Source organism: Pan troglodytes, chromosome 1 (assembly GCF_028858775.2).
Source record: "Pan troglodytes isolate AG18354 chromosome 1, NHGRI_mPanTro3-v2.0_pri, whole genome shotgun sequence".
NCBI lineage: Eukaryota > Metazoa > Chordata > Mammalia > Primates > Hominidae > Pan > Pan troglodytes.
This window is the reverse complement of record NC_072398.2, coordinates 111,155,430-111,177,095: the sequence shown is the minus strand read 5'-3', so window position 1 is coordinate 111,177,095 and position 21,666 is coordinate 111,155,430. Positions and strand designations below refer to the sequence as shown.

The following is a 21,666-nucleotide window of genomic DNA, read 5'->3' as shown; positions in this document are numbered from 1 at the left end:
AGGTAGGTCACAGAGAATGGCCAGGCCACTCTATAACTTTCTTTAAAAGGTAGCGATAACAGGCCAGGCGCGGTGGCTCACGCCTATAATCCTAGCACTGTGGGAGGCCAAGGCACGTGGATGGCCTGAGGTCAGGAGTTCAAGTCCAGCCTGGCCAACATGATGAAACCCAGTCTCTACTAAAAATACAAAAATTAGCTGGGCGTGGTGGCAGGCGCCTGTAATCCCAACTACTCCAGAGGCTGAGGCAGGAGAATCGCTTGAACCCGGGGGGCAGAGGTTGCAGTGAGCCGAGATTACGTCAATTCACTCCAGACTGGGCGTAAGAGCGAAACTCCGTCTCAGAAAAAAATAAAAAAGGTAGCAATAATATATGATAACTGTCTCGAGCTTCAAGTTTTCTGGGAAATTAAGGAAAATATCACTTCCACAGCCCCCAAGTCCCATTTAATTAAAAAAAAAAAGAACTGAAGATTAGCTGAGTTTTTTCATTTGGTCTCACCCTGCTTTTGGAGTGACAAAAGCAGCTAAGGACTTCCAGCAAAAGCTCAGTCAAAACAGCAACTCTACCGTATCTACCTTATAAAAAGGCAAATAGCAAAACGAAAAACAAAAAAAGGAAAGCAGTTTAAAAAAAAAAAAAAATACGGCCAGAAACGGCAGTTCACACCTATAATCCCAGCACTTTGGGAAGCCAAGGCAGGAGGATCACTTGAGCAGGAGTTTGAGACCAGCCTAGGCAACACAGCAAGACCCAATCTCTACCAAAAAAGTTTAAAAAATTAGCCAGGTATGGTGGTGCGTGCCTGCAGTTCTAGCTACTCAGGAAGCTGAGGTGGAAGGATCACTTGAGCCCAGGAGGTCAAGGCTGCAGTGAGCCATGATTGCACCACTGCACTCCAGCCTGAGACTCTGTCTCAAAAACAAACAAAAAATCAGTAAGGCTGCTTAGTTCACTGAGGGTTTTGTATTATTTGGGCCTATAAATGTTAGACTTACCCAAACTCTACGAAGCAAAAAGACAAGTTATTTTCTACTTTACTGAACAGAAAGGCATCACTAGAGCAGGTTTATCTCTAAGGACTGAATACTTTAAACTGTGAATCCAGATTATAATTGTTAGAATTATTTTCATTACATCTTTCCTCTTGGCCTCCTTATTTCTTAATCCCTCAATATAAACTCTATAGACACGTAAAACTCTGGTTCTAACTCATTTGTGTAATAAGGAAACAGAGTTAGATAATTACTCTTCTAGGTCCCTTTCCAGCTGTAACATTCCAACAACTGGGCAGTAAAAAAGGTTATCTACAGAAGCACAGGAAAGTGAAAGAAACTGTTAAAAACTGGCAGTGTTCACTTCAGTAGGAAAATGGTATTAATTGTGCTTTGAACATGGCAAGTCTCCTCTTTGAAGACACATCCCATCCTTAAAAAACAAATACTAAACAGGCTCTGGTTATCACAGCTAAGTGATAGAAACAACAATCCCTGCCTTTTGATTCCCCAACTTCAAACTTCTTTAAGTTGAAAAATTCTTCCAACCAACATTGTTGAGGTTAATTTCACTGGCACCCAGAGCAAGCTAAGGTTAGGATCCCTTAACACAAATCACTCTGATTATTTTCATGAACATTTTCGTTTCTTTCTTCCTATCTCAGAGACATCAAACCTACTTACTTACCAATTAGAGAGGTTACATAAAACCTAACTTCCTGCATCAGTGGCTTAGGTGAAACTATATTTTGACTGCCAGAGGAAATTAGATTATTTGTTTGTCTAGGATAAATGGAAGATACGTTTTCCTTCTCTAGACCTTTTCCTTCCGTAAGTAACAAAGTGATTCAGCTTGAAATAAAGGCTGGCTAGTTTGTTCAGTAGGGAAAAACATTCAGCCTGTAAGCATGGCAAACCTTTGTCTCTAAAACTCAAGCCCGAAAGACAGGAGCTTTGCTTGGAGTCTGTGCACATTTACAGTGAGCCAGAGAATAAAGTATATTATTTCCACTGCCTGAATCATTTAGCCATGCCCAGGGCCAATGGACACAGCGAGGTGGCAAATTTATGTAAGCTGATAATACTGGCATATTATCAGAAAGACAAAGCAAGGTAAACTAAAAAGGTGGGTAAGAGGAGGACTAGCTTTGGAGTCAAAATGCTTCACCAGCCAAACAGATTTCACAGAGGTTTTTTGAAAGACAGAAGGGTGAGGACTTAATGGACTCTAATATGGCAACAAAGCAACATCAAAGAAGCTTAAGAGGACCACTGCGGGTAAAACTAGTGATAAAGAAGGAATGCCTGAGCTGCTATTCCATCTGCCTTAGGCTCATTATCAAGTATTACTGTGACACAACAGAACACTCATGTTAAATCCTAAACACTGTCAAGCCCTGGGCACTGAACTTCAGTATACAGAGTAATTACTCAGTAATACACAGAATGAACTCCTGTTTTTAAGAGGCAAACTTAGCTCCACTTAAAATTATAGTCAACAACTATATTGCAGTGAATTTAAAGAAAGCTTTGTCGAAGGGTAACTTTGAAGATTTGAAAACCTTAGTTTCTATAAAAAACAAAACCAAAATGAATCAATTGACAGCTTAAATTAAAAGGATAAAAAAAAACAAAGATCAGCAACCTAACACTGAATATTATTCAAATGAATTACACATTACAGAAAGCTAAGCAGCCAAATAATTCATTTTATTTTGTATTAACATGCCCCAATTATAACAAAGCCAAATAATTTTTATCTCCTATTGCTCTCCCTTTTTCAATTTAAAAACTACTCTGTTATCACAAGAGAATGCACTTTGTCTTTGACAGGGCAAACAAGTAGTTAAAGAACACCTGCAGGCACAGAGTCAAGACAGAAAGGAAGAGCTGATCAGCCCTCTTCCTTCAGCTGTGGTCTGCCTAGTCCCTCCTGAGGACTCAAAATGGGATTCTGCGCTGAATTCTTCAGTGCACCTGTAGAGTATGTTATATATATGTTATGTTGGTGTGGCTGGTGGTAAGACTGCTCAAAGGAGAGCATTAAAAAGCAAATGTAGTTGGAACCTAAATCTCCCAAGGCATAAATAAATAAATGGAGACGACATTCTTAAAGTTAGCCAAGGTTGCCTAGGGCAGCATAAAACCAGAAAACAAAGGATCTAAGAGTTTATTTACCTTACCTCAAGTAAAAAATACCAGTTTTATAAAACTGTAAAAAGATATAAAGAAATAAGGATGGACTGACTTACTATTAAGCTGTCAATACTACCCAAAGTCATCTACAGATACATCGCTATCCTTAATAAAAAGCAATTATGGTTTTTGTATAAAATAGAAAAACCCATCCTAAAATTTATATGGACCCTCAAAGACCCCAAATAGCCAAAACAATCTTGAAAAAGAACAAAGTTGGAGGTCTCACACTTCCTGATTTCAAACTTACTACAAAGCTACAATAATCAAAACAGTGTGGTACTGGCATAAAGACATATATAGATTAATGGAATAGAGAGCCCAACATTGAAAATGGGAAAGCAATAGAAGATAAGAATTATTTGTATATATGTTCAAATGATTCCAACAAGGGTGCCCAAACCACCCAACGCAGAAAGGACAATCTTCTCAGCAAATGGTGTTTGAAGAACTGAATAGTCACATGCCAAAGAATTACACTGGATTTGTACCTTGGACCATAGACAAAAATCAACAAAGAATCAAAGACCAAAATATAAGAGCTAAAACTATAAAACTCTTAGCAGAAAACATAGGGGAAAATCTGTATGATTTCGACTTAACAATGACTTCTTGGATATGTCACCAAAAGCACAAGCAACCAAAGAAAAAGTAGACAAACTGCACTTCACCAAAGTTAAAAACTATTCTGTGTCAAACACTATCAACAGGTAAAAAGGCAACCCAAGGAATAGATGAAAATTTAGTATATAGAGTATACAACTCAACAACAAAAAGCCCAATTCAAGAAATGAGGAAAGGACTTAAATAGACATTTCTCCAAAGAAGATATACAGATGTCGGGCACATAAAAAAATGCCAGGCTGGGCATGGTGGCTCATGTCTGTAATCCCAGCACTTTGGGTTGCCGAGGCGGGCATATCACTTGAGCCTATGAGTTTGAGACCAGCCTGGGCAACACGGTGAAACCCCGTCTCTACTAAAAATACAAAACACTAGTCAGGTGTGGGGGTGCATGCCCGTAGTCTCAGGTACCCGAAAGGCTAAGGTGGGAGGACCGCTTGAGCCTGAGAGGTCATGGCTGCAGTAAGCCATGATTGCACAACTGCACTCCAGCCTGGGTGACAAAGTGGGACTCTGTCTCAAAACAAAACAAAATAAAACAAATGCTCAACATCATTAATCATTAGGGAAATACAAATCAAAACCACAATGAGATACCACTTCACACCCATAAGAATGGCTATTATTGACCGGGCCCAGTGGCTCACGCCTGTAATCCCAGCACTTCATCACGAGGTCAAGAGATCGAGACCATCCCGGCCAACATGGTGAAACCCTGTCTCTACTAAAAATACAAAAATTAGCTGGGCATGGTGGCACCTGTATTCCCAGCTACTCAGGAGGCCGAGCTAGGAGAACTGCTTGAACCTGTGAGGCGGAGGTTGCAGTGAACCGAGATTGTGCCACTGCACTCCAGCCTGGCAACAGAGCAAGACTCCATCTCAAAAAAAAAAAAAAAAAGACTATTATTGGCCAGGCACAGTGGCTCATGCCTGTAATCCCAGCACTTTGGGAGGCCAAGGTGGGCAGATCACCTGAGGTCAGGAGTTCGAGACCAGCCTGGCCAACATGGTAAAACCCCATCTCTACTAAAAATACAAAAAGTAGCTGGGTGTGGTGGCAGGCACCTGTAATCCCAGCTACTCGGGAGGCTGAGGCAGGAGAATCCTGGGAGGCAGAGGCTGCAGTGAGCCGAGATCGCACCACTGCACTCCAGCCTAGGCAACAAGAGTGAAACTCCATCTCAAAAAAAAAAAAACCCATGGCTATTATTTAAAAAACAAAACAAGGCCAGGAGTGGTAGTTCACACCTGTAATCCCAGAACTTTGGGAGACTGAGGCAGGAGGATGGCTTGAGGCCAGTAGTTTGAGACCAGATTGGGCAACAAAATGAGACCCTCAAAACACTGTCACCACAAAAAATAAAATAATAGTAATTAGCCAGGTATGGTGGAGTGTGACTGCAGTCCTACCTACTTGGGAGGCTGAAGTGGGAGGACTGCTCAAGCCCAGGAGTTGGAGGCTACAGTGAACTATGATCGTGCCACTGTACTCCAGCATGAGCAATAGAGGCAGCTCCTGTCTCTGTAAAAATAAACAAACAATATTTTTAAATAAAAAAAATAACAAATGTTAGAGAAAATGTGGAGAAATTTGGAATGCACATCCACTGCTGGTAGGAATGTAAAATAGTGCAGCCTCTGTGGAAAATAATTTGGTAATTCTGCAAAAAGTTAAACATAGAATTATCATGTGACCCAGCAATTCCACTCCTAGCTATATCCCCAAAAGAACTGAAAATAGGGACTAGGATACTTGTACACCAATGTTCATAGCAGCATTATTCACAACAGCCTAAAGGTAGCAACAACCCAAATATCTACCAACAGATGAATGCATAAACAAAATGTGGTATATACAAACAATGGAATATTATACAGCCATAAAAGGAATGAAGTTCTGATACATGTTACAGCACGGATTAGCCTCAAAAGCATTACGCTAAGTGAAATAAACTAGACACAAAAAGACAAACATTGTATGATTCCACTTACATGCAGTATCTAGAATAGGCAAATTCATAGAGACAGAAAGTCAAATCAAGATTACCAGTGGTAGGAAGAAGAGAGAATAGGGAGTTATTGCTTAATGGTTAGAATTTCTGTTTTGGGTGATGAAAACATTTGGAAATAGTGGTGATGGTTACACAACATTGTGAATACACTTAACAGACAGCAGTGATGGTTACACAACACTGTGAATGTACTTAACACAATGAGTGGTACCAAATGGTTAAAATTGTAAACTTCCTATTATAAAGATCTTACCACAATGTTTTTAAAAAAGGAAACATGCAGATGACATTTTTTCTGAGTCCTTGTATGGGTTAAAATATCCTCACATTATTTTCACACATAATATAAAATTCTTAATTCAGAATTTCTATTTCCTCAAATTTTATTACAGGCATCTGGCATGTATAGCTCCTTATAAACATATTTTATAGGTTATCTATGTTTTTATTATTTCACCTCTTGATTGGATGCTTACATGATTTGTATTTAATGTATGGCCATTAAAACTAAATATTAGATTCCTTAAAATTAATAACTAGGCAAGTAAGTAAATGGGTGCTGATAAAAAGCACATTTTAAAAGCCTTGGTTATGGTACAGACAAAATTGTATATATCAGCATTTACATACTGTCCCAATAATTATTATATATTAAAACGGTAGCTACATTAAAAGTATCAATCTAGAAATATATATCATTAAAGTATAAGGTACTTGGGTCAAGGCCATTCTAGGATAACCCATTAAGTTCAAAGTATTTAGAGAATGTTAAAACAGGAAGAGATTGTAGCAATCATGTAATTCAATTCATGCTACTACAGAAGAAAATGTAAAAGAATAAAATGTTACTAGAGTTAAACCTGGAGTTATTCCCACGTTATTTTACCTGCCAAGATAAGAGCTTCGAAAAAACAGCAACATATGCTCAGATTCATTACAAATAAGTAAATATCTTTGTGTATTTCAAGACTCTTTAAAATGGGAAAATGGCTGGGCATGGTGCCTCACGCCTCTAATCACTTTGGGAGGCTGAGGCGGGTGGATCACCTGAGGTCAGGAGTTCAAAACCAGCCTGGTCAACATGGTGAAACCCCATCTCTATTAAAAACAAAAAAATTAGCCGGGCGTGGTAGCAGGTGCCTGTAGTCCCAGCTACTCAGGACAGGAGTAGCAGGAGAAATCACTTGACCCCAGGAGGTGGAGGCTGCCGTGAGTCGATGTCACACCACTGCACTCTAGCCTGGGTGGCAAGTGAAACTCCATCTTAAAAAAATAAATAAATAGGCTGGGCGCGGTGGCTCACGCCTGTAATCCCAGCGCTTTGGGAGGCCGAGACGGGTGGATCACGAGGTCAGGATATCGAGACCATCCTGGCTAACACGGTGAAACCCCGTCTCTACTAAAAATACAAAAAAAATTAGCCGGGCGTGATGGCGGGTGCCTGTGGTCCCAGCTACTCAGGAGGCTGAGGCAGGAGAATGGCGTGAACCCAGGAGGTGGGGCTTGCAGTGAGCTGATATCACGCCACTGCACTCCAGCCTGGGCGACAGAGCGAGATTCTGTCTCTAAATAAATAAAATAAATAAAATGGGAAAATGAGGTAAAATGATACTAAAGAAAAGAACCAGGTGCTAGTATAATTCAACTAGTAACAACTTTCAGAATCAGACTGAGTTAATTTTTCCAGTGCTAGATAAAATTTCAGAAATAAATGTCATATATAGGAATGCCACACACATAGAATGAGCTAAAACATATCCTATTTCTATCTCAGAATCTATAAACAAATTCATTGCTCTATGTAGCCTAAGGGGTATATGTTAAATATAAGGACAGAACTCTAGCCTAAGATACGATTTTCAGCATTTGCCACTTGCCTGTAGTAACGTGACTGTAAGTAGGTTGAGCACACAGCTTTGGAAACGTGACTAGCAGAACCAAAGTCAATGACCTTCACTCGGTAGGGCTGGCGAACTGGATCAACCAGCATGATGTTTTCAGGCTTAAGGTCAGCGTGGATCAGACCAAGACTCTTGAGCTTCATCAAGGCTGTGGCCACCTGCTGCAAGATTGGTCTGATGTACTTGAGTGGCAGTGGGCTAAATTTGTTTTGCTTTAGAAAATCATATAAGTTCTGCTCCAACATTTCAAAAACAAGGCAGGTGTGATTCTTATGCTGAAAGCACTCGTATGAACGGACAAAATTATACTCATCAGCATTTTCACTGCTTAGGCGGGAAAGGATGCTCACTTCAATCTGTCCTTGTCTGGCATAGGAGGGGTGGTTCTTCAAGATTTTAATAGCCACAATTTCCTTGGTGCTCCTCTTCCAGCACTTAGCCACCTGTCCAAATGTCCCCCGGCCTAGGAACTCCAAGACTTCATAGCTATTGGTCATAGAGCAAAGGATCTCATGCTGGACCAGCTGGTAATCCCCTTCTCCGCTGGAACTGCTACTCTTTGTGGTCACAGTGGTGGTTGTGGCAGCAGCACCCACCACAGTCCTGTTTTGCAGCATGAGAGGGGGATGTTCTTCTATGATCTGCACACTACCGTTGCTGTCAACTTCCTCACTTTTTCGTTTCAATCCACATTTTTGATATGGCTCAAGCAAAGAAACGTTGCTTCTGTGAGTCAGGGTCTGGCTGCTTTGGAAGGTTGATGTAGCAGCACTGCCCGAGCTATCAGCGGCTGTTACAACAATATGCTCCACTGCAGGAGCTGGGAGGAGGAGGCCCTGGTCGTAAGCAGGGAGGTTGAAATTTGCTACCTGGTGAGAGGAGTTGGCTTGCCCTTGTGTGGCTGGGAGGGTTTTGCTGTGGGTATAATATTTGTCGTTGCTACTCTGTCCTGAAACATCCCAGCCAGAGGGCTCTATTTTCAGTTTCTTCGCACTGCAGAAGGCACTCGACGACACTGATGGGGGCGAAAACACTTGCAGCTGTGATGCCATACCTATATTGAGAGAAAGGAAGAATTAGACCACAAGGATAAAAGATACAAGGCTTAGATTTAAAACACACACAAACACACACACACACTTTTACTTGACAAAAGAAACATGATGTAATAATGTTCTCCTCTTCTCAAAAACTAATTCAATCTTGACCTATATTCATAGAAACAGTGTACAGAACGTGCTGGACAAAGTGAAGATTATCCACTCTGCTCAGGTCATACATAAAATGCATTCAATTGTCTACCACATTTTAAGATAAAAAAGTAACCAGTATGGGCCAGGCACAGTGGCTCAAGCCTTTAATTCCAGCACTTTGGGAGGCCAAGGCAGGAGGATCTCCTGAGCTGAGGAGTTCGAGACCAGCCTAGGCAATGTAGTGAGACCCTGTCTCTAAAAATACTAAAATTGAAAAAAAAAAAAAAAAAGTAACCAGGATGATGAGAAAGCTAGAGTATATTCTGAAGAACCGAGGAAAGTTAGTAGAAAAATATGAGGAAAGGATGTAAGAACAGTCCAGCTTTCTGTCCCTGAATATCCCACAGACACTTCCAGCTCAATAAGCCCACAGATTAAACTGAAAGCTATTTTTTCATAATAAAGTCCAAACATCTGACATAGCACACAAGCCATTTCATATTTATCTTCTCCATTTTCAACCATCCGATCTCATATGCCTTGGGGCTCTATAGTAATCCCTCTTTCCTTGCTCTACCCTTTCCCCCTTTTTAATAATTACTCCTCAAAATTAGTCATCTTCAAAAGACTAAAATCTCTATCTCTAACCCAGGATTCTCTCGCTTTGAACTCCAAACCCTATATCCAAATGACTACTTAACCCTGCAACTTGGACATTTTACAAACACCTCATATTCAATACATTCAGAATTAAACTTACGAGCCTCCACCCCACCTTCAGTTTTCTATCTTAATTATGAGATGCCATCACACATCCAACACCTCAAGCCAGAAATCAGGGAGCTCCAGCCTGGGCAACATGGTGAAACAGTCTCTAAAACAAACAAACAACAACAAAAAACAGATAAAAAAGCCAGGCTTGGTGGCACATGCCTGTAGTCCTAGCTACTCAGAAGGCAGAAGTGATCACCTGAGCCCAGAGGTAGAGGCTGCAGTGAGCTGTGATCGTGCCACTGCACTCCAGCCAGGGTGAAAGAATGACACCCTGTCTCAAAAAAAAGAAAAAAAATTAGGGATGTCTGTTTCCTCAGCTACATAATGGTGATAGCAATACCTACCTCATGGGGTTGTTCTGAGAATTAAATAATTTAATACATGTAAAATGATAGTGTCTACCACATATTTAACACTATTATCCTGGCTCATTCCTCTCCCTTATTCCTCCACATCTAATCTCTATCTTATCCATTCCATCTCCTAAGTGTGTGTGTGTGTGTGTGTGTGTGTGTGTGTGTGTATATATATATATATTTTTTTTATTTTTTTTTTTTTTGGAGCCAGAGTCTCACTCTGTAGCCCAAGCTGGAGTGCAATAGCACAATCTTGGCTCGCTGCAACCTTCACCTCTGGGGCTCAAGCAATTCTCCTGCCTCAGCCTCCCAAGTAGCTGAGACTAGAGGCGTGCACGACCACACCCAGTTAATTTCTTTGTATTTTTAGTAGAGATGGGTTTTCACCATGTTGCCTGGGTGGTCTCAAACTCCTGAGCTCAAGTGATCCACCCCCCTCACCCTCCCAAAGTGCTGGGATTACAGGCGTGAGCCACTGCCCCTGGCCTCCTAAGTATATTTCAAATCAGCCCTTTTTCCCTACCCTTATTGGCACCATTCTAGTTCAAACTGCCAGTAGCTTCCAAACTAATCTCCTTAAATCCACTCAATAGATCTTTGCTTTTAAACAATGCAAATCAGATAACTGCTCTCTCTTCTTAACCATCTTGCTTCCCCTTCTCCCGGGATTTCTCATTGCTTTGGAGATAATGTCCAAGATTCTCAACTTGGCTGGCCATGGTCGCTCACGCCTGTAATTCCCGCACTTTGGGAGGCCCAGGCAGGAGGATCACTTGAGCTCAGGAGTTCAAGATCAGCCTGGGAAGCATTAACAAAAAAAAAAAAGAAAAGAAAAGAAAAATTAGGCCAGACGTGGTGGCTCACGCCTGTAATTCTGGCACTTTAGGAACCCAAGGTGGAAGGATCACTTGAGTCCATGAGTTCAAGACCAGCCAGGGCAACATGGGGAGACTCCATCTCTACCGGAAAAAAAATAAAAATAAAAAAAGCCAAGTGTAAGTGGCACATGCCTGTGGTCCCAGCTACTCAGGAGGCTGAAGCAGGAAAATCACCTGAGTCTGGGACATTGAGGCTACAGTGAGTTGTGATTACTCCATTGCACTCTAGCCTGGGCAACAGAGCTAGATCCTATCTCAAAAAAAAACCTGTCTCAACCTGCCTTAAAATGCACTCCAAAATCTGCTTGCTGCCTTCCAACATCTCCCCACTTTGATTCCTCCCCTAACCCCCACTCTAGCCACACTGCTTTTCTTTCTTTAGTTCTTGGAAGGCCACTCACCTCCAGGCCCTCTAAATATGTTGAAGACTTTCTGCTGCGAAAACTGCCCCGACACCTCTGTCACATGCAGAAACGCTCCCTACGATCACCCCCTACCCCCACCATGCATTCCCACAGCAACCTGTTAACTTGAAAGTATTTATTTAATGCTACATTCCCAGCTACAGTATAAGCTCCGGCACATGTACCATCTCTGTCTTGCTCTTCTATCACCAAAGCCTTATACAGACTGACAATATATACATACTCAATTATCTGTTGGATGAATTATTTGACCCCTGCCTACCAATCTCATATCTATTAAATACAACTCCCTACCACTCACATTCAACTGTAGTATTTTCAAATGCTCGATCCTTGATTTTTTTTTTTTTAATGTCTTCCCTCCTTTTTATCTGTGTGGTCCTTGAGTCATGGGGGAAGTCTCTACTCCAATCCATATAGTATAACATTACTAATCATAAGAGAATAAACACCCACAACAAGAAAGGAAGGAAACATGACAAAGGATGTTACAGAACATCAAAAGGCAGTAAGTACATTTCTTTGTGCCTGAATACAACTAGAAACCACCTGCACTGGACTAGTCAGCTGGAAAGAACAAATCCTCTGCCTTCAATTTCTAAAACCCAGTTGAGATTTACTTTAAGAGTTTCTATAATTTATATAAACTTTGAAGAGAAAAAAAGTACAAATTAAAAGCTAAGGTCAGTACAATTTAACTGTGAGGCTGAATTTACAAATCATCTTGTTCTACCTACTTCACTGAAATACCAAATATAATAAAAGAAAAATCTGAAACCAAGTAGCTCCTTTACAAAATGCACCTATTAAAATATATGTGTAAGTATTTATCATAAAATTAAGCCAACCTGTTGAACAACAAAAGGAAGCAAATTTTCTAAATTTGTTTTCCATTAACAATGTTAATATTGTTCACCTAATTTTAACAATCTATCAAAAAACATAAACACAACTTTTATGTAACTTGAAGTATTTAGTGAAAGAATCTAAATAGAAAATTTGCAGTTTGCAGCAACTGTCTAGGAATAGGGGGGTCATAAAGTAATACTGAAAAGAATTCATGAAATACCAAATTTTAAAAAATGTATTCATTTTGGGAGGCCAAGGCAGGCAGATCATGAGGTCAGGAGTTCGAGACCAACCTGACCAACATGGTAAAACGCCATCTCTACTAAAAATACAAAAATTAGCTGGGCGTGGTGACACGCACTTGTAATCCCAGCTACTCAGGAGGCTGAGGCAGGAGAATCACTTGAATCCGGGAGGCAGAGGTTGTAGTGAGCTGAGATCATGCCATTGCATTCCAGCCTGGGCGACAGAGTGAGACTCCATCTCAAAAAAAAAAAAAAAAAAAAAAAAAGGATTCATAACTAGATACTCTATAAAATTTTGCATTTGGCAGAGTAACATTATTGCCAACTTTTTACCCAAAAAACATAATAAAAGATTACTTATGATTTCAGATCTTCACATTGGGCACTGAAAAAAGTACAAGTTCTAGGACATTTTTCAGAATGTTTTAATATTAAATGATTACAGTTCTTATCCATAAAGACAAATTTAGTTCACCCAAAGGGAAAGGACAACTCAGAATTCTTTCACTGGTCTTCCCCACAGCAAGGGTGTGATGTACAAAAAGTCAGTATCAGACCACCGGGGTTCTTACAGTGTGGCTGAGACTCATTCTGACCTCAATTAACACAAGGTGAGAAGAAAATACAGAATCACAATGGCCTAGAAAAACCAACAGACTCTTATTTATATTCTACTCTGAAACTCAGCTAAAATAGCAATTTCTAGACACAGGATAAAGATATTATGTTCTATTAAACTTGCCTTTGCAAGTGTGGAGGCAATTCTCTTCCTAGGTGGAGAGCTTTCAAACAACAACAACAACAAAAACAGAATTAACATCTGTGGAAAACTTACTATATATCAGAATCTGTGAGGCAAATTACAGATATTTTCAATTCAATGTGAATAGCAACTCAATAAATTAAAAAGCTATTTTTGACACACTTGCAGTCAACAAGCATATGAAAAATTGTTCAACATCACTAATCATTAGAGAAATGCAAATCAAAACTAAAATGAGATACCATCTCACACCAGTCAGAATGAATATTACTAAGAAGTCAAAAAATAACAGATGCTGGCAAGGTTGTGAAGAAAAGGGAACACTTATACTGCTGATGGGAGTATAAATTAGTTCACCCATTGTGAAAAGCAATGTGGCAATTCCTCAAAGAATTTAAAACAGAATTACCATTAGATCCAGCAATCCCATCACTGGGTAAATACCCAAAGGAATATAAATCATTCTACCACAAAGACACAAGCACATGTTCACTGCAGCACTATTCACAATAGGAAAAACATGAAATTCAACCTAAATGCCCATCAATGGTAGACTAAAGAAAATGTGATACATATACACCATGGAATACTATGCAGCCATAAAAAAGAACAAGACCATGTCCTTTGCAGCAACAGGCAACATGGATGAAGCTGGAGGGCCACTATCTTAAACAAACACACAGAACAGAAAACCAAGTATTGCATGTTCTCACTTAAAAGTGGGAGCTAAAGAACGAGAACACATGGACACAAAGAGGCCAACCACAGACACTGGGGCCTACTTCAGGGTGGAGGGTGGGAGAAGGGAGAGGATCAGAAAAAATAAATGTCAGGCACTATGCTTATTACCTGGACGACAAAATATCTGTACACCAAACCCCTGTGACATATAGATTACCTATATAACAAACCAGCACATGTACCCCTGAACCTAAAATAAAGGTTTAAAAAAAAAATAGCTGATTCTTTTTTTTTTTTTTTTTTGAGACAGGTTCTCACCACTGTCAGTGAGGCTGAAATGCAGTGGTGTGGTCACAGCTCACTGTAACCTCGAAATCCTGGGCTCAAGCAATCCTCTGCTTCAGCCATCCAAGTAGCTAGGACTACAGGCACACACCAGGACGCTTGGCTAATTTCTACAGGCACATGCCACATTTGGCTAATTTTTTTTTTTTTTTTTTTTCAGAGATGAGGTCTTACTATGTCACCCAGGCTGGCGTCAAACTCCTGCTCTAAAGCAATCCTCCTGCCTTGGCCTCCCACGATATTGAGATTACAGGCATGAGCCACCGTACCTGGCATAAAAAGCTATTTTTGACTTCCTGAAAATGCTGCGCCTCTTGACTCCAGCAATAAATGAAGTCTTTACATTTCAAACCTGACTTTCCAAGGACTTAACCATCTCAATATAATGACAAATTTGCCCAGTTCATTAATACCAAATTAGCAATGATGGGCAAAAGATCACTGGTACTTGTACTTATTGCTAAAAGATAATAGCTAGAATCCAAGGCTTTCAAAAACAGATTAACAACTTTCCCACTCCCTGGCATGGTCACATCCATTTAACATTATTTACTGGGTGCTCCACACTATAAGCACTATAGGCAAATAATCTTATTAAAAGGATCCAAATATTATAACCCTGAATGGAACAGTTGGATATGACAACCCAGGTAATCATTTTCCATTGATTTGTCCTTACCCCTCAGTAACCTTTTTCCTGACACACCAGTAATAAATTCCTGTTGCTTTTGCTCAATGTTATCTTTGCGTCTTTCATACAATTTAACAGCTGGTTAGCCAAATGACCTAAAAACTGTACTATATATTGATTTCTTGCTCCAGCACTTATCCTCAGATGACATGAACACAGGTGTACATATTGTCTATCACATACTCTGACACATATTTTTTACAGATGATAAGAGTACATCTTCTGTAAAAACAAAGTGAGACAAGTTTGGGAAGAAAATTCTTCCCAACAGAACACCTAAATCTCTCTCTACTCTCCTAAGTTTTCTCCACCCCTACTGCACAATCCCATACTTAAACAGCTTAACTGGTTTCCTCCAAATTGTACTCTCAACTTCCCCCCTTTATTTGAGACTCTGTCACCCAGACCGGAGTGCAGTACACGATCATGGTTCGTTCACTGCAGCCTTGACCTCCAGGGCTCAATCCACCCTCCTACCTCAGCCTCCCGAGTAACTGGGACTACCAGTACATGCCACCACGCCCAGCTAATTTTTTTGTATTTTTTGTAGAGACAGGGTTTCACCATGTTGCTCAGGCTGGTCTCAAACTCTTAAAGTGATCCACCTACCTCAGCCTCCAAAAGTGCTGGGATTACAGGTGTGAGCCACGATCTAGCCTCAAGCCCCTTTTCTAAGCTCCCCTCTCCCAATTCATTATTCACCTCTCAACTGAAGCTTTTAAAAATGCACATCTGAAAAAAAAAATGTGTACCTATCCCCCACTTAAAACCTTAGGACAAACACCAAAATTCCTAATTTGGATTACCAGGCCTTGCAAGATCTGGACCACGATTACTTGCACAGCCTTGTTTCATCTGCGCTTTTCCCCAGGCACTCTCTCTTCCAATACTATCAAGTCTCTCTGGGTTCCCACAATAGACCTTGCCTTCTCTGGCCCTAGTTCCTTCAACATGTTTCCTCTCTGAACTTCATTTTCCCCCTTAGCCTTTTCTTTTCCTAACTTTTACTTACCCTTATAGTCTCTGCTTAAAGCTCACTTCTTCAGTGTGGCAGAGGCTGTTGCTTTGTATCAAAATCAATAGTTCACTTAGATTTATTTGGAATGACTACGGCAACAGAACAAAAGAAAAGTAAGTGCTTTGTGTTTAGTAAAAAGGTACTACATTTTAGTACCTGCACATGACAGTCTATAGGTCTATAAAGCTTAGAATTAAGAAAACTATACCTTGAGGAGTTTCCAGGGTAAGAAAAAGTTAAAATTAACAAAGCAGAGATCAATATGAAACATAAACAATATGCCAGCAAAGGCTGAAGGAAAACGGGACTTAAGTAAGGCAACAGCAGTTTGGAGAATGGAAGATGGAGGAGGCTCTTTCAGAAGAATGAGATGACTTTTGCTATCCTAGTATGCCAAAGGATGTGGAAAAATAAAAAACCGTGTAGAGTAAGGAGATATATTTAACTGGAGCAGAAGACACTAGCAAAAAAGTACTGGAACTCTTACAGATAAAAGGGACCTTAAAAGATTCTAAAACCCCCTAATTCCGAGATGAGAAAAAGGCGATCCAGGCCAGGCATGGTGGCTCACGCCTGTAATCTCAGCACTTTGGGAGGCCGAGGCAGGTGGATCACTTGAGGTCAGGAGTCTGAGACCAGCCTGGCCAACATGGCAAAACCCTATCTCTACTAAAAATACAAATATTAGCCAGGCATGGTGGTGCGTGCCTGTAGTGCCTGTAGTCCTAGCTACTTAGGAGGCAGAGGTATGAGAATCACTTGAACCCACCACTGCACTCCGGCCTGAACCCACCACGGCACTCCGACCTGGGCGACAGGGCGAGATCCTGTCTCAAATCAAAAAAAAAAAAGCAAAAACAGATCCAAAAAGGCCAAACGAGTTTTACCCAGCGCTAATGAGTAGCAATGCTGGCAAAGGTCTTCTCATTCTTTTTCCTTAAGCACTCTGGGAAAGCACTGTACCAGGTACCCTTAAAGAATCTAAAAGGAATGTAAGTTTCCTTACCTTCAAAGAACTTAAAATGTTGCTGAAATGATATAACACATGAAAAAGAAAGAAAAATATGAAAACAGGATGTAAATTTTTCAAGTGCCAAATTATGCACTACAGGAATATATTAGGCATTTAGGAGCTGGGTTCCAACAACTAAAGGGAAGATCAGGAACAAAAACAAAAGGAACCAAAAGACAAACCAGTGATTGTTGAAGTGGTACTTAAAGGAAAATAATCTTGATGACTTGTGTTCAGAATGGCACAAAGGGAGAGGAAGGGAAGATAACGGGAGGAATAATAGTAAATTTTTTTTTTAAAGACCTAAAAAATACAGACTGCTGTTATACACTCATGCAGGTGGCAGATCAAGCAGCTCATGTTTGCAAAATTACTTCAAATTACAAGACCAGTTACAATATATAACTAACAAGCTGCACAAGTTCCAAGTGTAAGAACTTTACAAGGCCGGTATGACTCACTGATTTGTACCAACAAATCACTGATGGAGCTGTGCTTATAAAAACAAAAGCACAGAATGAAAGAAGTCTATTTTCCAAAGAATTGTGAACTTTGAGATTATCTCTTCTTTTTTTTCTTTTAGAAGGAAGTTCTGGTTTGGTTTGAAGTCTCAAGTTACCAACGAACTTGCTCAAAAAACCACAAAACTACAGTGTCGAGAGATAAGATAAACTATTCATGAAGGTATCACTGGCTCTTGCCAACCAGAGCCAGTATATTTATAAGATCTCATTCACCATTTTATTCTAAGATGCTTTACTGGCTTGGCTGCCTCCAGTTCCAACCGCAAGTACTTTACTAAAATATCTTTCAAGCCAGGAACAGTATCTTAAAGTCAATGACACCCTTCATCATAACAGTATTATAACACAGAACCCTGAGATAATTACATGTAAAGATCCAAAATCACCAGCTGAATAATGAAAATTAGGTCAAATGATTTGTTAGATTTTAAAAATGTTTTATAGAAAGCTTTAGGCTTCCATATGAAAAAAGCTAGCAATAGTTTGCATTCTCTATAATCTTACAAAAAAAAAAAAAAACCCCACAGACCAGAGATCAAAAATAGCTTTACACAAACAAAAGGAAAATTGTAGGTTTGCTGAGGGCATCAGCCACTTAATTTAACCCTATTTCATCAGGAGCGGGAAGCCACACTGCTGTTTTCACCAGTTACTAAGAAACAAGATAAAGGACAGATTGGGACAGAGAGTCTATAGCTGAAAGTATTATGTTGATGCAATTACTGAGAATTCCCAAAGTGTCACTAATAGACAAGAAAGAGCATCTAGGACTGCCTCTAAATGAGTCTACCTACAACAGAATCAGTGATCAAGTAAAGAAAAGACTTACTGGAGCTTGGGGGTTTTTCCCCCTCTTCCCTACCCCCATCCTCCCATCCTGAACCCCCCTCCCCAAGTAGGAAAGAAAGCTCGCCCAGCATAAACACAGGCCACTGCTCACAGCTCGTCACCACAACAAACTGGAGGTTAGACCAACGCTCCTGGAGACGGAACTCCACGTCTTGGTTGCTAAGCACAAAAAGGGGACTCTTCCCCACAGACCTGTGAACAGTGTGGGCCTTACCAGAATTTTGGTTGTTTCTCCACCTTCCCCCCCCCCCCACCTTTTGTTTTTTTAACGAAAGCTTTGAAAGTGGTGGCAGCAAAAGTTTCCCTTTGGGCCAGACCTCTAGATCTCCCTTGTACACATATACATTAGGGGGACTGGTCTCACGTAGTCTCCACCGTCATTACGAATTACAAGCCTAACAACTACAAAACATCAGCGGAGACGACAGAAAAGCTTCCACACCCACCCCACTGTCGTCCTCTCCAGGCACGGCTTCCTGGTCCCAAACAGCACAAATAACCCAAAACCATGGTGATAAGCGGAGCTGTGAAGTACACACGCACAAGCCACACACTGGGAACCTGCCACGACAGCCGGCGAAAAAACCGGCCGAGTGAGGAGACGCAAGGCGGTCCCCTGTCACTTAAGGACAACACGCCCAGGCGAGAAGTGGCAGGAGGCAGGGGGAGTTGCCCCGAAAACCAGCCCGGAGCCTCCCCACCTTCTTGGGAAGGCAATCCCCTCAGCGGCAGTGAGCGGCCGGGCCGCAGGACGCGGCGCCCGGTCCCAGGCAGGGGCCCTTTGAGGAAGGCGCCCCCGGCAGGCTGGGCGCTCCAGGAGAGCCAGCGGCCGGCCCGGCCCCGCCTCAGGGAGCTGAGGGGAAGTCGCTCCCCGCCGAGGACCCCTCCTGCCCGTCCCCACTCACCGCCGGTGTGTCTGGTTCTCAGCCGCGAGCTGGGGCTGCCGCGAGGAGGCGGCGGAGGAGACGAGATCTGGGGCCCCGCAGCCGGGTCATCATACCCCCCGCGCGAGCCGGCCCGGGCCCCGGCCCCCGCCCCCCGGAGCCGTCCCCGCGCCCGTCCCGCAGGGGGAGCCTCCTCAGCCTCCCTCCCGCTCCACCACCCAGCCCCTTCCCGCCGCCGCCGCCGCCGCCTCAGCCCCGCGCGCTCCCGCCTCGGCCTCCTGCTGCCGTCCGGGGCTACCGCCGGGCCCCTTGCTCCGCAGCGGCCGTTGTCGCCAGACCCGACGAACGGAATGCCGAGCGGCCGCCCCTCAACCCGGCCGGCCCCGCCTCGCCGGAACTATTCAACCGCCCCGCGCCATGACACCTACTGAGGCGGAAGTGCAGCTGAATGGACTCTCTAGGACGATCGCATAGTACTGATTGCAGTGGGAGTCGGTGGGCCTCGAGTGGGTGGGCCTCCGTAGGGAGCCAGCGTGGATCGAGTGCGGGGGCTGGACTTCCCGCCCCCTCCGCACTGTAGACTCTGCGGTGATTTAAAGGTGCCTGGCGGTGGTACGGGATCCAACTGTAAAATGTCATCCCAGCTAGTGTGACACCCCCAGAGCTTGGGCAGTGTACGGGACGACAGTGCCTAGCAGAGGAGCTTCACTGCCGGTGAGGGATTACCTCAGGTTAGGCTTTAATGTTTCGTTGCCGTCTAGAGACGTTCTAGCAATGTGACATCTGTGTACCATATCTGGAAGTCTCCCTGTACGTCAAGAGCCCCTTAGGGGAGTCTCCCATTGCCGCCGTGGGAACCTGTGTTTACATTACGAGGAGAGAGAATAGCTGTACTCTGAACTCAAACGCTCAAAACATGCAGTGAGCGAATGCTAGCATAATTTTCTTGCCTCTACCAGAAGGAAGGCTGGGTATTTAGGAAACAGAACGCGTTGGGCACAACATTCTGAGAAAATGGACACAGAAAATTAGGTTATCCTAATAGAAAAGCAGTTGCATCTCCCAAAGTCAAGAGATTCTGTAGGACTTCCGATGTATCTCCTGCTGTGTAAAATATTCAGGTTCCTGAAGTGGGGGACATTTTTAGGGCAACTGTAATTTCTTCATTTTTTCCATCCCACAAGTGCTGGAGGCAGCAGTGATCTGAGCTCTAGAAAGTTACTGTCCGTCACCATCGGTATTTGCATATACTCTGTGAGGAGAAGGGCAGATGTGGCTAAGACAAAATTCTACTATCAAGTTTTGTTTCTCAAATCTCACTCATTAACACTTTGATTTCCTTGGATCCCCATAACACACACAGAAAACTATAATTTGTGTAAAATGTGCTGAAGTACCTTTTAAGGGAAGTCATTTGGCTTTCTCTCTGGCTTAACAACACGGGGAGCAGTTCCATTTTATCTGGAACAGGGAAGTTTATTTCCCTAGAGAACTAGGGTTACCAAAAATGTTCGATCCCACAAGGCAGTTTTGTTTGCATATTTTCACAGAAACTTCCTTCTACTACTTAAAGTCCTCACATTGGGCTGACCTGGGAAACATGAAGATAAAAAGAGTGGGTAAACATGCCTGCTTGATGAGCCAGAAAAAAAGGCAGAAACCTGTGGTCTGGGTAGAACAGATCCTGCTCAAAATGTAAGCTTCAAACATGTTTATCATGCCTTGGTTCAACCTAACTCTCTGACATGTTCCTAAACTCTTGCTCTCTCAAGTTATGTCCCTTTCCTCTTTTCAAATATCTCTCAGAATTCACCCTTTCGGGAACCTTTGCTGATTGACTCCTATTTTATTTGAATTCTGCATCATCATCTGATTACTTAAATTAACCTGTACCTTCTTTATGTATATTTGTTAACTTCTATTTCCATTGCTCTTAGGTCCTCAGTCTTTCTCACTATACGGAGAGCTTCTTAAAGTCTGTATTTTCTCCTCTTTAGTATCATTCACTCATTCATCCAGCAAACTGCTTGTGTGCCTGCTCTGTGCTATACACTCTTCTAGACACTGGGTCAGGTATGAATGAGACAGGTGAATAAAGCATGGTCTTTTCCCTCAGGGACCTTACAGTCTAATGAGGAAAAAACGTGTGCAGACATACATAAGATAAGTGAGAGAGTCGGAGAAGAACATCAGAAGTGATATTTGAGCATAGTAAGGTCAAAGAAGTTTCAAAGTTTAGTCATTTGTCCATTCAGTAACTATTTATAGAGCATCTTCTGTGTGCTAGGCACTATATAAGAAATTAAGGGGCTGGGTGTGGTGGCTCATGCCTGTAATCCCAGCACTTCGGGAGGCTGAGGCAGGTGAATCACCTGAGGTCAGGAGTTTGAGACCAGCCTGGCCAACATGGTGAAACCCCGTCTCTACTAAAAATACAAACATTAGCCA

General features: G+C 42.0%; 1 protein-coding gene across 9 annotated transcripts in view; it reads right to left on the bottom strand.

The window, feature by feature from the left end:
* HIPK1 (homeodomain interacting protein kinase 1) overlaps window positions 1–19,663 on the bottom strand; it is a 48,592-nt gene extending 28,929 nt beyond the window's left edge. For 2 of the 9 annotated variants that reach the window (XM_001151260.8, XM_054669409.2), the window contains exons 1-2: window positions 19,240–19,456; window positions 7,708–8,785 (exon numbers count right to left, since the gene is read on the bottom strand). In XM_001151260.8, coding sequence (XP_001151260.2) covers window positions 7,708–8,783 — 1,076 coding nt within the window. In that variant the 5' untranslated portion in view covers window positions 8,784–8,785; window positions 19,240–19,456. Of the gene's footprint in view, window positions 1–7,707; window positions 8,786–15,943; window positions 16,039–16,955; window positions 16,978–18,314; window positions 18,545–18,780; window positions 19,063–19,239; window positions 19,457–19,646 lie in introns of those variants that run through there. The other 7 variants (XM_063814771.1, XM_063814779.1, XM_016925257.4 and 4 more) reach the window with 6 other exon arrangements.
* Window positions 19,664–21,666: the final 2,003 nt, after the last annotated feature.